At 43.0% G+C, this 16986-nt stretch overlaps 1 protein-coding gene across 1 annotated transcript in view; it reads right to left on the reverse strand.

Moving 5' to 3' along the window:
• The window catches only part of kcnq1.2 (potassium voltage-gated channel, KQT-like subfamily, member 1.2), a gene marked incomplete at its 5' end in the record, with an annotated part of 360645 nt that overhangs the window by 308820 nt on the left and 34839 nt on the right, over positions 1 to 16986 (reverse strand). The window contains 4 exons of the mRNA XM_079501199.1: positions 3038 to 3169; positions 7848 to 7943; positions 8491 to 8601; positions 15016 to 15156. Coding sequence (XP_079357325.1) covers positions 3038 to 3169; positions 7848 to 7943; positions 8491 to 8601; positions 15016 to 15156 — 480 coding nt within the window. The remainder of the gene's footprint in view (positions 1 to 3037; positions 3170 to 7847; positions 7944 to 8490; positions 8602 to 15015; positions 15157 to 16986) is intronic.

Raw genomic sequence — 16986 nt, forward strand, 5'->3', positions numbered from 1 at the left:
AGAGAGAGAGAGAGGAGAGAGACTGTGTAAGATTTATAGTTCGCCGCACAACGTCTCATATGCCGCAGACAGCAGATCTGCAAGCTCACAGTGCACCTTGTTCCGAAACACGCTGTGAGCTTGCAGATCTGCTATCTTTGGTGTCCAACTCCGTCATATGGCGAAGTATAAATCAGGCATGAGAGAGACAGAGAGGGGGAGAGAGAGTGAGTGAATAAAGAGTGTGAATGAGGGGTTGAGAGAGAGAGAGAGAGAGAGAGAGAGAGAGAGAGAGAGAGAGAGAGAGAGGAGAGAGAGAGAGAGAGAGAAGAATAAAGTGCACAGAAAGTCACATGCTCCACAACAGAAAGGAACGGAAGCAGCCCTCACTCTTTCTAATATGAGTGGGTTCAATGCTAAACAAAGATTTTTTTGTTGTTGTTCTGCTAGACAAAGGTTTACTCCCATGAGAAAGGCGGCAGTGACATCATCTCAACTGACTGAGGCTTTGTCCTGCCGGGACAAAGACCCCGAGTCATCCTGGTGGAGTCAGGCCTGCCTGCACTGCCTGGGGGGAAACTACACCATGAGAGAGAGTGTGTGCGCCAGCGTATTACTATACTTGTGAGGAGGTCCAAATGTTCCAACTCCCCCAAGTATATAGGAGAATTTGCAATATACTGTAGACATTTTGTGAGGACAATTTCCCCATAGTCATCACAACAAGAAAGAAAGGAATGTTTTTTTTTTTTAAAGTTGTGGTTAGGGTTACGATTAATAAGTGTAATAACTCGATGGGGGGGAGGGTGGCGCGCACTACAATTACACACTACAAATACCAAACCTGTTATGTACTTATAGAGGTCAGGTTTAGGGTGTTGTGTTTGGAATTACCAATGTCCACGCACTGAAAATGTAAAAAATGGCAATCATAACGCCAATGTTCTAAAATGTTGATGTCCTCACAAGTATAGTAATGCAAATGTGCGCACGGTGTGTGTGTGTGTGTGTGTGTGTGTGTGTGTGTGTGTGTGTGTGTGTGTGTGTGTGTGCATGCGAGGGTGGGAACTTAACTTACTCGTTTATGCTCTATGGCCTAGGTGCAACATAATGTTTGTGGTGAAAGGTGAACCTCACAGACAGACAATGCAGTGTGGGGCTGTGGGCCAGAATTAGGCTAATCTAACATCCAGTAAGTTTTTGTTGTTTTCTTCGTTTTCCCGACAACAGTCTTTTGTCATCTGTTGGGAGCCCAAAAAAGGGGGGGCAGTGTTGTTTTTGGCAGCAAATTTCTGTTTTAGTTTAGTCATAGTCTTTGGAATAGAACTTCATTTATTAGTTTTAGTCATATTTTAGTCACCTGGAATGTTTTAGGTCGCATTCACACCTAATACGTCTGTAGACTCGATGCTAATGGGAGGAGAAGTTGGGATTCTTGCATATTTAATTTGCTGAGGTTTGCCTTCACACTGCGCTGTCATCCGCAGCAATTGGAAACGCAGCAGGGAACTTCATCAATGTGTTCCATTCATAAACTACACAGTGAAATCTATGGTGTTAAAATAATACTTTGAGTAATAGTTAGGACGAAAAATTAGGGTAACGTGTGTCGGGGACTAGACGTCTCTCTCTCTCACTCGTGTGCACACGCACGTGCGTGTGTTATTTTGGGCATGTGGAGGCACAGCGCAGACAGCAGCACAACATGAATCCGACCTCCGTTTACAAGTTTATCGACATGAAGAAAGTTCCCACTCCCTCCCCACACAGTGACAGCAGTGACAACACTCCATGTTTACGCACAGACGGACTGAATATTCTGTACACTACAGTGTTTCCTTAAGCAATTGATTAATGTACTTGTCCTCATATTTCAATGAGGGCTTCAGTCTCCTTATTTATCTAACGTCTATCCACGGTTAAACGGGACATCTTTGCGCTGCGTAAAATTAATATCCCTTCTCCAACTGTGTTTAGCTTAATTTCCTTTATTGCATTCCCACCTGCACCGAATTGAAATCAAATGCGATTGGAAGCGAAGCGAAACCCCCGTTTTTTGGCAGAGTAGAATGAGGTTCTTTGATGCGCACAAGGATTCGAATGAGGCTTCACACCTGCCAAACGAAGCACACTTTCTGACAGTGTGCAGCAGGATTCGTTTTAATCGCAGTAAAGCTTTCTGGTGTGAAGCCAGTCTGGTTTTAGTCGACTAAATCTACAGTTGATTTAGTCAACTAAAATATATTTTGGCGGGCCTTGATGCCGTCGTAATGACAGATTTTTACACTTCCTGAAAATAGCCAATCTACAAGCTTGTAGATCGGCTATTTTCATTACATTTTTTGTGAGTGTGGGGGTGCAGCGGTACACACACAAAAAAGAAATGTTGTGAGATTTTATTTTGCTTTAATCCATGGCGCGCGCACACGCACACGCGCTCACGCACACACGCACACACACACACAAGCTGTGTCTCCAAACAGTAAGTACAATATGTAGAATTATGATGTTTTGGTAGTCACACAGACAACCAATTGAAGACATTGCATAGTGATGCTTAAGTCGGCCATACCAGCCCTGGCAAAAGTAATTTTGTATTTTAAAACAAAATGCCAGACGGCAGAGCGTTAGCCTTTGCATAAAATATCTGAGATTACTAGGGATTTCCGGTAAGACTGAACATGCTAGCTTGACCACTTCAAAATACTCTTTAATCTTAAAATAACGAATAACCGGAAATAGGCTCTCTACAAGCTTATAGTTAACACATCATAGTTAACCTTTGCTTTCATGAAATATCTGAGATCATTAGGATTTTCTGGAAGATTGAACATGCATTCCATTGCTAGTTTGACCACTTCAAATACGCTTCAATCTATAAAAAACGAATAACCAAAAATAGGCTATCCACAAGCTTACAAAAAGTCGCACTGCAACTAGTAGATAGCCAATTTTTTCCAACAAAGAAATGTTGACTTCTATCTATGTAATCCACATGACTGAGAACTTGACTCTGTGTAAACTCCACTCTGGCATGGCATGGCATGTGCATTCTTACCGATAGGGCCAGTCTCCTGACATTGGGGCTGTCAGGGTCCACGGTGGGAACCGCAGGGGTCATCCTGTACATCTTCCACGTGGCAGGACAAGAACCCTCCTCCTTCTCCGCTGCGTAGCACCTCCACAGGGTCTGAGAAGCACATCCAAAGGTGGCGTCATTCACTGCCGCCGTTTTTACTTTTTCTCCTCCTAGCGTATCCTTTGAACATAGTGTTTGTATTTTGTTGATGAAGTCTATTATTTTGTGAAAATCTGTTATGCTATGTTGATGAATTGAATACATAGGAAATACAAGTCGAATACAAGATTGTGTTATCCGTTTAGCCTTAATGGTACTTACTGTACCATGTGTTACATTTCTAACTAATAAAGTATTCATTCAATCAATCAAAAAGTCCCTGATTCACCTCTCTCTCTCCTTGCACTAGCCTTAACGACCTTACAGGCGGATGCAAACGTATGTAATTTAGGTAGCATTTTATGTAGCACTCTAGTGTATACTCATAGTTTCATTGTACAGATGTTCTACTGTTAGGCTTGCTTATGATCCTTGATGACTATTTCTATGTATTTGGTGTTATTACCATGTGTTGTTCTTGCTTACTGTAAATCACTCTGGTTTAAAATAGTGTCTGCTAAATTGTAAATTGTTGGGGAATAGAGGGTATGCGCATGCATAAAGTGAATGGCAGATCGATTGGCAAATTGAGTGGCAAAGTGAGTGGTAAAGTGAGCTTAACATCGTTTAATGTAATTTAATGCAATCAAATAGGACTTTTCTGTTTGAATTTATGGGCTGTCAAGGCCAGAAAGTAGTTTTTGCCACTCAGTAGGTGTTCCCGCATAACTTCCAATTGACCAAATTGGCCAAATTGTCAAATATTACATAAGAAAGGGGCAAATATTGTGAAAATAACTTTCCGTACTTTTGCACATGTACTTTTACTCCACTACAATTATTTGAAGACTTTAGTTACTAGTAGGGATTCACTAGCCTGGGTTCCAGCCTGATTCACTGTGTTCCGTTGGATTTGCTTTGTCACTCGCTGCTCAGTCTGGCCAGCAGGCAGCAGACTGGCATTTCATAATGTCACCTGTTACATATAGCCACGTTTGTTGCTGATACGTTATCAGTCAGCGCCACTCTACCCATGCTTCTCACTGTTGGAAAAAAATAGCGCCAGTTCGAGACTAAACCTATACGGTAAAAACTAAACATTCATTTGATTCAGTCCACTGTCAGATTCAGTAGTACAAAAAAACTGACGGCTGTGTGGGGTGACTTTAGTGAATGATAAGGGGACGTTGCAGGGCAACAGCAGTAGTTGCGCGGTGCGCATTGATACAACGTCAAACTGGTGGAAAATAAAATAAAATAGGCTATCGGCTAAATTGTTATTTTAATTAAACATCGGTATCGGCCAAGAATGTCCATATCGGTGCATCCCTACAACTAACATATGATTACAGCTCACCAATCACACCATTACAGAAGTACATAATTACTGTACTTATGGAGAAATAAAAGACACACCTGGACTTGTCTCTTGGCAACAACACTGTTTAGGAACCACTGGGCTACAGCGCATTAATGGGTGCTTAGCATAGTGTTTACCATACTTATGTTGTAAGCACCAGATATGAGGGCTATAAAATGAAGCAATTTCCTGGGGGAGGACCAACTGTCACCTCACAGCACGCACGCGTCTGCAAACACAAACACACGCGCGCGTGTGCAAACGCGCATTAGATGTTCTTGCTACATGGCACTGTTAACACCATAATTACAGTGAACAGGACGGGAACATATTCTGCTTCATTTAACTGCCCTCATGTAGTCTAGCTACTGTTTACAGCATAACTATGGGACAACAACAGGTGTAAACACCCACTAATACTAACACTGTAGTCAAAAAACAAACAAAAACTGCAAGGCTAATAAACACTTTTTCCACCAGCATTAATTAATTCATTCTCCCGTGCCGGCCAGCATTTTGACCGTGCAACCGTTATTTTGAACGATCCACGGGACCCCAAAAACGGGAACCGGATGTTACTTACCGTGTGTGTTGTGACGGGTCGGATCGGATATTTTTCTTTCGCCCGGAGAGCACAAAGGCTAACCGCGACGATTACTACTTTGGCTATGGACCGTCGAATAAAGCTTGTTTTGACCAGAAATGCAATCTGGGACAAGGAAGCCGAGATAAAGGCATTTGAAAGGAACAGGATCAGTGGGTATGGATGCGCGCGGCGATCAATATATGGTCGGTTTTTTTCACCTAGCAACCCAGTGCTAATGTAAGTAGCATTACGACTCAATCTATCATAACCACTATAAAGGACCATAAGACGTAGAATAGATCTAGGCCAATGGCAGGCACTCAGATTCGTTTTGTGTTTGTTTTTGAGTGGTGCAACCACTCCTATAGACAGCTATGTGTGTGTGTGTCCCTGTGTCGGAGCACGGAAATAGCATATTGTCACTGTTGTGCAGCCTAACACACAGAGGCCAGGGAGGAGAGCTTGTACAGTACAGTACAGTACAGTACAGTACAGTACAGTACAGTACAGTACAGTACAGTACAGTACAGTACAGTACAGTACAGTACAGTACAGTACAGTACAGTACAGTACAGTACCACTCACTTCAGACGGGTCTGATTTTTTTTCCTACTTCTAATCCGGCCATGCATAGATTATACGAGCCAAGATCGGCATTACATCATCACATGTAAAAAAAATAAGGCCTTTACAGCTTTAGCTATTTTGTTTTGTCGTTTTTTTAATTCTCTCTTTGTTTTGTTGTTTGTAGGTCCAATCTCATACTTTATCCCACACAGACAAACAGCCCCTGTACTGTATAGGTGTGTTCCAGTTCCACAGAACACATGCTGAGCGTCATGAGGGGCTATAGTAGCTGCTGACACCACATGGTCTCACACTCACCCTGGACGACTCCTCCAGCGGTCAGCAGGAGTGTGACAGGCATGAGTTACTGTCTGTTCTGTACTCGACACACTGTGTGCCTCCTTAAACGCTGTGACGCATATTTGTGTGCACACTGCCGGTACTAGGCCAACTTATTTAATTGTTACACTGTAATAGGACTAGGACTTACAGTAGGACTTTAGGACTTACAGTAGGGCTGGGCTGTCATGATTGAGACATTTTGCTTGGTGTTTCTGTCGTTGAGCATTGGAACATTCTTTTTGGCTTTTAGGCTTTGTAAACAAAGTTGCACAAGGCAGATATGACAAATAACATACACATTGTATTCCATAGCAGATGTATGTATTACATGTATATAGAAATAGCAGATCTACAAGCTCAAAATGTGAGCTTGCAGATCTGATATTCCCACTATTTTGGAAAATGTTTGAAAATATGATAATTTTTAACATGGAAATAATTGACAATGATGACGATTATGCAAAAGGTAATTACGATAAGTGTGATTATCTCACTTAGGCCAGTTGTTTGTGGTCTCACCCTGGACGACTCCTCCAGCAGTCAGTGGGAGTGTGACAGGCATGAGTTACATGGTTAGCGTTTGTTCTGTACTCGACACACTGACGCCGACACTGTGTGCCTCGTTAAAGGCCGTGGCACAAATATATTTAGGCCAACCTGGAGCCAACTTAGGTGTTTCTCAACGTCGGGTCCGTGGACCACCGGGGGTCCAAAAGGATCTTTACGTAGGGCCTGTCACAATAAATACACAATCGTCATAATCGTATCCATGTTGAAAAATTGTTCATATATTTTTAAATATAAAATAAATAAATAGCGGAAATAGAAGATGCACAAGCTCACACCGCGTCGTGATGTGAGCTGTTTCCACTATTAATGTTTTTGTTTTATTTTTTTTAAGTTATTTAAATATGCCAGTGATTTCTTTGTATATTTGGCTCATATCTGCCCTGTGCAACTTCAAAGACAAACAGAAATGTTTTTTTTTAATTCATTCATGTTCCAGTGTTCAACAACCAAAACACAATTAAATCGTTAATCGCAAATATTTGTGTTACAATTAAAATTCCAGTATGTCATCATCGACACACTGTCCAATTCAATTTGTACTCTCAAGAGTACCAGTGGACTAGAACTAAATATGGAGATAATTGACGTCATAGCCTGGAGCTCCAAGTGTTTTTCTGCCTATTTCAAGCACAGCAATAACCCGGCATTCCCTGGTTAGACCAACGTCTAGTCTCATATAAGAACCACAAATTAAATTCCATAAACCATACCAACTATGACATTAGGACACTGGCTGCAATGCAGATGTACTTTAGTGTTTGGAGCTCTGACAACCAGCTCTGTTGTCATGGATACTGTCTGTCTGTGTTTATGAAACATAGACACTCGTTTCAGAACCACTGGTTCTCAAAGTTGGGTCTGGGGACCACCAAGGGGTCCAACATCCAAATGGAAGCATACAGGTCTGTAAACCTATGGGCTCCATTTTCGTCACCGCTAAACCCCTTATCCCTAAACTTCTTTGCATTTTTTTACTATTTTGAAAAACATGTTTGAATAGTTCAACTAGCCAATCTACATTGACACGCTGTGACTGTCCATTTTAACTATTGAAAAATGTTTTGCAAAATAGTAAAAAAAAAAGGAACAGAAGTTTAGGGATAAGGGGTTTAGCGGTGACGAAAATGGAGCCCCTAGTCTACAAATGGTGTGTGTGTGTGTGTGTGTGTGTGTGTGTGTGTGTGTGTGTGTGTGTGTGTGTGTGTGTGTGTGTGTGTGTGTGTGGTACTATACTCGTGAGGACTATCTTTCACCAGTAAGTATACCTGGATGAGGGAGGCTGCAGCCGGAATCTGCCTGTTGAAATGCTTCTGTCTTTGCTTCTGCTGCACCTTCAAGGCAAAGCCTGAGCCCAGAATACCCTGATGACAAAATACACACACTTCAATGTACCTGTACCAAAATACACACACTTCAATGTACCTGTACCAAAATACACACACTTCAATGTACCTGTACCAAAATACACACACTTCAATGTACCTGTACCAAAATACACACACTTCAATGTACCCTGTACCAATGTCCCTGATTGATTGATTGATTGAAATATTTATTAACAGTTTGCAGAATTACAGTACATTTCAAGCACAAACTCAATACAAAGACTGTTAACTGTGAGTGGACGACCCAATTAAGCATTACACTTGTTTACAATAGGGTCCACCATGTTCAATTCATCAAAACATTTAGAGACGTACAAATAGACACTTCTATATAGTCAAAGAACAGAACAGGAATTCATCATAGAGGTAAAAAGGGAAAAGAGACATATACAGTGAGGGGGAAAGAAAAGGGGGTGGGGGGGGGGGGGGGGAAAGAAAAACAAAAAAAAGGGGGGGGGGAGTCTAAAATCTATCTCAGAAATAAAGCTGGAATGGCTGCAAACATAATATTCAGTATATTTACAGCAGGCAAAGCGAAGAAGGAGATGGCAAAGACGCTGAAGCAGGAGGCGATGGCCTTGCCAATCCACGTCTGAGGAATCTTGTCCCCGTAGCCGATGGTGGTGACAGTCACCTGAGAACACAGAATGAATGGACACAGAGTCAGTGTCTACTCTGTCCATGTCGGATGAGAACAGTGGGGGGAGAGTTTACAGTCATGCACCATTTCAGCTCTCACTTAACATGGCATCCGTATTTTGGGAACAGGTCGCATTGATTGATTGATTGATTGATTGATTGATTGATTGATTGATTGATGTGACCTTTATAGTTATTCAAATATTTGAATAATTTTGATTATCATTTGATTTGATTTGATAATTTGAAAAAAAAGATCTTCTCTTCTGGGGGTCCCTTTCACAAAACCTTTTCAGAAGGGGGTCCACGACCAAATACATATTACTGTGGGGGTTTCGTCTATATCAGAGCAGTTCAGCACAGAACGGTCTCTTTATGGTTTTAAATGAACTTTGATTTAATTAAAATTCCCCCGCAGAGCTGACAAAGCGTCCTCCTCCTTGGTCTTTCTTTATTATGCCGCCCAGGTTTTTTTTTTTTAGACAATAGAGTGAAAGTTCATCAGACCCTTTCGGCCTTGCGCTTCAATGACTGTCTGTGATGATGACTGCCGTGGCGGTGGAGGGTCCAATGCCCCCTCCCCTCCGCACTAATCCTCAGTGAGTGTAGGAATCCACCCGGCGAGGAGAGGAGAGGGGGGGGGAGGGGAGGGGAGGGGGATAAAACAAATACCCCCTCCCTCACATTTGCATGTCGTCTCTGCCGGGTGGAAATCTCCAAAAAAATCTCCAAAAAAAAAACTGTTTCAAATGAAAAAATCACACCCGTGTGAACTGAGTGGTGCAACTCTCCCCCCCCTCTCTCTCTCTCATTAGCAGGCAACAGTGCAGCACTATCTCTCTCTCTTTGTTTCTGGCACAACAGCGCCACTTTTGCCCCTACTGGTACTCATAGTCACACACATAGTCACATAGGTTAACACGGACAATGCTGTTCGTTGGAGTGGTTGCACCACTCAAAAAGCATCACAAGTAGCAGATCTACAAGCTCAAAACGTGTCGATTTGCACCGCATTTCGAGCTTGCGGATCTTCTACTCTTGGTACTTTCGTGTGACGCTGTAGTACGACCAAGTAGGCCCTATACTTAGTAGGGCATTAAGTATTTAAGATAAGAGGTTTCTGACATAGAAACATGGGGTTTTTCAGAAAACTGTCATGATTTAGGAGACATTTTGTAGAATCGACCTCAGGTCTAAAGGGGTTAACCCATTTTGAGTGGGAACCCCTTTTGGTGTTTTAAAGCATTATGTTATACTTTAGCTATTGAAAAATTGCAGATCTACAAGCTCATAGCGCGCCACCGAGTGGCGCGCTACGAGCTTGTAGGTCTGCTATTTTTGAAAAGTCGTGAAAATGCGGCACAAATCTTTGAATATAATTATATTCTTTCAGAAGACTTTTTATTTATTTCGAGGTCCGGCCTAAAGGGGTTAAGATAAGAGGTTTCTGCCCGACAGCAATGAACCCCTCCCCCCCCTGGCATTTGCATGTACACCCACTCTGAAAGCCCAGCCAATTCTGACACATTCACTGGTTGTACTTGGCTTACTGTGGGTGTCCGCTGTACCAGCGCTAACACAAAGCGGCCTGATGTAAGGTGAGATACTTAAAAGGGCTTTGCGGCTGGAGAAGAAGGAGAGAGGGCGGGGAGGTTGGGGTTGTACGTCGAGGAGGGATGGAAGATGACCGGGGCGGGGGGGTGGGGTGGGGGGGGGGGGGGGGGTTTAATCCCTCCAGCCGACAAATCCGATGACTAAACAATACCCTCCAGACATCAGGGGGTGGAATGGTCCACTTGAAAACACCCCCTGACATAAAAAAAGTTGAGAGGGGGTGTGTGTGTGTGTGTGTGTGTGTGTGTGTGGTAGAAAACCTTCATGTCGACACAAAGGTCAGACACTTCTAGTCTAGAGGACTTATCAGGGTTATGGATGGAGTGTGTGTGCGCGCACGCGTGTGCGTGCATGTGTGTGCGCACACGCGTGTGTGTGTGCGCGCGCGCATGCACTCAATCCCTGAAAAGTAACAATTTTAGAGATTGAGGAGATTCCCACCCGACATAGATGAAATAATCAATTTGCTCTATGTCAGGGGTGTCTTGATTAGGCCGGGGGCCGCACAGTGTCCGCGCTCTGCACGCTCGAGTGGGTTCTCAAAATGCATTCGTGCTCAAACACGAAGACATATGTAGGATATATAATACATTTGTTCACAGTAATGAGCAGGATAATATATGTCTATACATGTAGAAGATGTAGACCTATTTGACTGTGCATAAACATAATTGCCTTGACATTAACAAGCGTCAACGAGCACCAGCTGTGCACACACGCACACACGCAGTCGCACACACACACACACACACACACACACACACACACACACACACACACACACACACACACACACACACACACACACACACACACACACACACACACACACACACACACAGTGTCTGTCTCATTTCTCTCCAAAAGATATGATTAAGGATTACTGTCATTATGGTAATCGCACACACCATACCCGTAACTTTCATTAGCTCTCAACAAAAAAAACATAATAATAATAATAATAATAATGACTAGAAAAGTCACAATTTAAAAAAATTGCAAAGTGTGGTTGCCGCAGTCGCTTAAATAGGCCCCTCCCACTAATATTGAAAATTTCCATAACGCTTAAATAGTTTGGTCTTCTGCCCCTGCAAGGGAATTTATGTCTTTATAATTATAACGATTGAAAAACATAGATTGGTTACGTAACCAACAACAGCCAATTACAAACGTTATGCAAAGCTCGGCCAATCACAGCGGAAGTTAGGTAGGTTACTCCAGAAGAAGAAAGTATGACAATAACTATAGTCTGGCACCCAGACTAATAATAATAATAATAATGCAGCCAGTTGAAAACGCCTGCTCTATGTTTGTCTCTGTAGGCTACAGTCTCTGATAACGTCTCTGTTGGGTGGAAACCCCATACGTCCAAAACTGTGTATTTTCACGATTCCAATACAAAAACAGCAAAAGTAGCAGATCTACAAGCTGAGAATGCATCAGTGTGAGCCGCTGTAGCATGATCAAGTAGAGCGTTAACTTACAAAAAAAACACAAACAGTTAAAACATGGAGGTAAGAGGTTTCCAGCCGCAACGGTGGATTCCGCATTAAGAGAGAATGAGATAAACTGAAAAGAGAGAGAGGGGGGGGGGGGGGGGGGGGGGGTGCAGGACAAAGAGAGAAGGATATGAATCATGGCATCGGCCTGTTCTCCAGCTGTGCCCTGCACCTGCACATCCCACCGCGGAAAACACGCCGAGGGGAAGAGAGCACACCGGGAGACCAATCATCTACGACTCACTGCAGAGCACACACACACACACACACACACAAACATACACACAAACCACAAACACATACAGTACACACACGCACACAGCCATGCACGCACACAGAAACCACACACACACAAACGAACATAGGAAATTCTCATTTCACCAAGCGCACGCAGCCACACAGCCATGCACGCACGCACACATGGAAATATTTCAAGTGTTGTTGTCAGGCAGAAACCTTATCTCCATAGTCTAACTGTTTGTATTTTTTAGTAAATGACCGCCCTACTTGATCATACTACAGTGTCACAAGACATGAATGCGCGCGCGTGCACACACACAACCACACACAACCACACACACACACACACACACACACACACACACACACACACACACACACACACACACACACACACACAAACTCCCTCCCTCCCCCACCCACCCACACACACACACACACACACCAGTCCTATTGGCCGCAAGCTTATTGTGACTCTCAAGTTGTGGGTCTAGTTCCCCCAAAACCAAAAAAGCTACAAATCCCCAACCGCCTGATTCCTTTCTCTTCATTGTGCACAGCACAACACAAATAACAGCTTTTCTTCACCTCTGCTATAGTGTGTGAAGGAGCACCCCGTGACCTCTCTAACCCTCGTTAGGAAAAAAAAGGTAGCAATCCCTACAATTAAAAGTTTTTAATTAAGGGAACTGACACTTTATATTGGCGCTCTAAAAAAGGCCTTTTGAGCCAAAAGAGCCCAGAGGTGAATAGAGGTTTATTAGCCGTGCTTTGTGGGCTGCGCTGATCCCCTGCACAACGCTGCCATAGGTTTCTCATTACCGCACGCCTTCAATTCAAACTGTTTAATTAACTGTTCTGGAAACCCGAGTCCGGGACGCCACGCAGGGACAACACACAAAACAACACATCCTTGCTGTCGGGGCAGAAACCTCTTATCTCCATATTCTACTTTTTATGTGTTTATTTTATTTTACTTTTTTTTTTTTTTTTTAAATAACGCCCTACTTGACAGCATCACACAACAGCAGAAGTAGCAGATGTGCAAGCTCGAAGAGACGCGTTTCAAGCTCGTCGATCCTATACTTTTGCCGTTTTTTAATTTGAATTCTGAAAAGTAACAGTTTTGGACATAAGAGGTTTCCACCAGACGCCTGTGTCTCCGTGTTGGACTGTTGCACAAAAACATGCAGATTTACAACATGATGAAGGGCCAGTGGGCAGAATGAAGACGGATAAAGAGATGAATGGTTTAGCTAAACCAGGGCGCTCAGCGTGGTCAATACGGAAACCGCTGAAAGAGAGTGCTATACGGCACTCTTTGATCTCACTTCGACGCCATTACGTGGTTCCTGTATCATGTGTGCTTTCATCAACACCCATTAAGAGGAAGGAACTACACAGTAATGTCTGGACTCTGGAACTATATCCAGTAGTGTTTGGAACTATGCAGTAGTGTTTGGAACTATACAGTAATGTAAGGAACTATACAGTAATGTCAGGAACTATACAGTAATGTCAGGAACTATACAGTATTGTCAGGAACTATACAGTAATGTCAGGAACTATACATTCAAGTCAGGAACTATACAGTAATGTCAGGAACTATACAGTAATGTCAGGAACTATACATTCAAGTCAGGAACTATACAGTAATGTCAGGAACTATACAGTAATGTCAGGAACTATACAGTATTGTCAGGAACTATACAGTAATGTCAGGAACTATACAGTAATGTATGGAACTATGTGTTGATTAGGTCTTAATAAACACAACGTTTATTCAGTTGTAGATCACTTTATTCACCGTACACCGGCTGGACATGTAAAAACTGTTCCCTCCACAATTCACATCTGATTACCTGCGCCCACTGTAAAGGATACTATATAGAACGTAAAGTGTACAATAGAGAGCAATACAAGTTAACACTATGCAGTGTGTGGAACTATCCAGTGTGTGGAACTATCCAGTGTGTGGAACTATACAGTAGTGTCTGGAACTATAAAGTAGTGCTGGGGTTCGAATCCCAGTTGTCCAAGTCGCAGGTATGTCTCTCCCTCAGACAAAACTTAAGGATTCCACATTTGAATGTGCAAAAATAGGTGACTATTCAAATTCACAACTTGGAGCAATTTAGTTCACTGGAAAGCATCCATGTATGCATGCATGCTTGTAAATGTGTGTGTGTGTGTGTGTGTGTGTGTGTGTGTGTGTGTGTGTGTGTGTGTGTGTGTGTGTGTGTGTGTGTGTGTGTGTGTGTGTGTGTGTGTGTGTGTGTGTTATTTCAGACCAAGGGGGAAGTAGAAGAGGAGAGAATATTCCATCACATCATTGCTTCACATGCCAGAACGTGATATCATTAAAAAACATTGAGTGCCAAGTCACGTCAGATTGTTGTTACGTGATGATGACCTACAATGAGGATAATGAGGATAATCGTGTCCATGTTGTGATTTTGTAGTTATTGTTTTGACTTACTACTTCCTCACTTTGAATTTCCAGCTCATAAGATGAAGGTTTTTATTGACCTCTCTTTACATTCCTCCTCTGATTGGATGGCTCAGAGCCCTGGTTCTCAACGGTGGGTCTGAGGGACCACCAGGGGTCCAAATGTCACATTACGGGTCTGTAACTCTGAGCATAAATAAATAAACACTGAGGATTTCACAGTGTAGAATGGGGGTCCCAGAGATACCCTCCTGGCACTGTGTGCACAACCACCATTTGATGCCATGATTTAAGAAATTATATAACATAACCAGATTTGTTTCCCCATACTTTGTGGCTGCTTTTTACTTACGACCTTCAAACTATTCTTCAGAGAGCTGTAGGTGATACAACTACAAATGAACGCCATCTGATGGACGGCCTCAGAACCCGTGCACCTCCAGATGTCCTGACACTTAGAACTATTAGTTTGGAAAGAACCGGACCGGAAGATTTTTCCGGAGTCCGGAGAAGCATGTATTGGCCTTTACATGTAATACATTATGAAGTCAATGGCGGTCGATTCAAAAGTCAGACTTGGCGTTTGGTAGCTTTGTGCATGTCTTACCACTCCCCACCACAGGGCGTCAGCGTAGCTGGAGAAGCCCGTCTTTCCCTCCTCGTCCACAGCGTCCTTCTCCGCCAGGTAAACAAAGTAGGAGGAGAAGATCAGACCCAGGAAGCCAATGTACAGCGTGGTGATCAGCTCCTGTATGGACACAATAATAACAACACACTAGTGTTCATTTTGACAGCACATTTTGATTCAGTTTTAGTGGTAGTTATGGTAACCATATGGTATGACCCCAGGAAAGTGTTTTAAATCTTCTAAACCTCATTAACATATATATATTTGCAAGAAGGGTGAAGTGGTCCTTTAATGCCTGATATAAGATGTTAAAAATATATATGTTAAAATATTATTTAATTATTGTATGGACTATAGTGTTTCTATACATTTCATATGAAAAAAATATCTCAATATATATTCATATTATTTGAACACATCAATTATCAACACTATTAAAATGAGGCCAGAAGTCTTGTGTAATTGTCACGTGGATCCACATGTAGAGAAGGAGGCAGAGTTACACATTTTAAATCCTTTAATTGGACTTTAGCACAACAAGGAAGAACAGGTGCAGTTAACGGCTGGCATAAAACCAACAAACACACTGAAAATTACACCACAATCTGACAAAAACCAAGGAACAGACAACGGACAGGTATATCTTCACTGTCAGGAGGAAACCTTTCATGCCATAAAGGCCCTAAGTTATGGAATACACTGGAATTTAAAATGGCGAGGTCTCTTAGTGTTTTTAAGAGTAAGCTGAAGGCCTAGGGAAGTGTCTTGAGTGTACAGGGCTTGATGAGGTCTGGACATATATGGAGCGTGTCTTGAGTGTACAGGGTTTGATGAGGTCAGATCAACATATGGAATGTCAGAACAGGTCAGCTCCACATATGGAGATCTAAGGGTGGCAGCGGGGGAAGTGTCTTGAGTGTACAGGGTTTGATGAGGGCCCAGGTAGGGCCAGGCCTGTTGAGAACTCTAAAAACTTTGGGGCAGGCTCGTCTAGAGTTTGAATGGACAGGTATCAGTCGAAAGGAAGACATCGAAGAGGAAGGACGGGTGGGGAAGGATCAACATATGGAATGTCAGAGCAGGTCAGCTCCATATATGGGGATGTAAGGGTTGGAGGTCAGATGTAGATCTCTCCATATATGCAGATCTAGGTGATGAACCTGTCAGACAGGATCGACTGTAGGGCGACTGTGGCTCAGGAGGTAGAGCAGGTCGTCCAATGATCCGTGGGTCGGCGGTTCGAATCCCGGCTCCTCCTGTCTACATGTCGAAGTGTCCTTGGGCAAGATACTGAACCCCAAATTGCTCCCGATGTGCTGGTTGGTACCTTGCATGGCTTCCGTCGCCATCGGTGTATGAATGTGTGTGTGAATGTAATGCACAATCTAGTGCCTTGGATAAAGGCGCTATATAAATGCACCATTTATGGCTGTCCAGGTTTTGATGAGGTCAGACACCCTCTCGTGTAATTTTGCTTAAATAATGGGGATGGGAACCTGACCTGGGCCAGTGCTTCCATTGGTGGGGCTTGCAGTGATCTTGAAAAGTCACCAGTGGCAAATTTCCCTTTAACGTCCCTGTGAGCAGATGATGTGATTATTAGTGGGTCACGTGACAGGAGGCTCGTGGAGTGCGTCTACGTTTCATCGTGTTTTATTAGTTTAACCTTCACACCGCATCCTCTCACATCACTGATGTTCCTCTCACACATCAAAGACACTTGGATGTCAGGGTCAAGCACTACTTCAGCCCACAGACACACACCACTTCAGGGATTAAGAGCAGAACAACGTGCATCGGCCTGATAAGAAAGAAAGAAAAGAACCCTACCAGCCAGAGAAAAAGAAAAGAGGAAAAAATGAAATGGAAAAAGAACAGGTGATCGTGTCTCTCTCTCTCTTCTCCTTATAAAGCTAGATCTACCTGGTGTGTGCGTGTGTGTGTGTGTGT

This window comes from Electrona antarctica (assembly GCF_951216825.1).
Source record: "Electrona antarctica genome assembly, chromosome: 5".
Classification (NCBI taxonomy): Eukaryota; Metazoa; Chordata; class Actinopteri; order Myctophiformes; family Myctophidae; genus Electrona; species Electrona antarctica.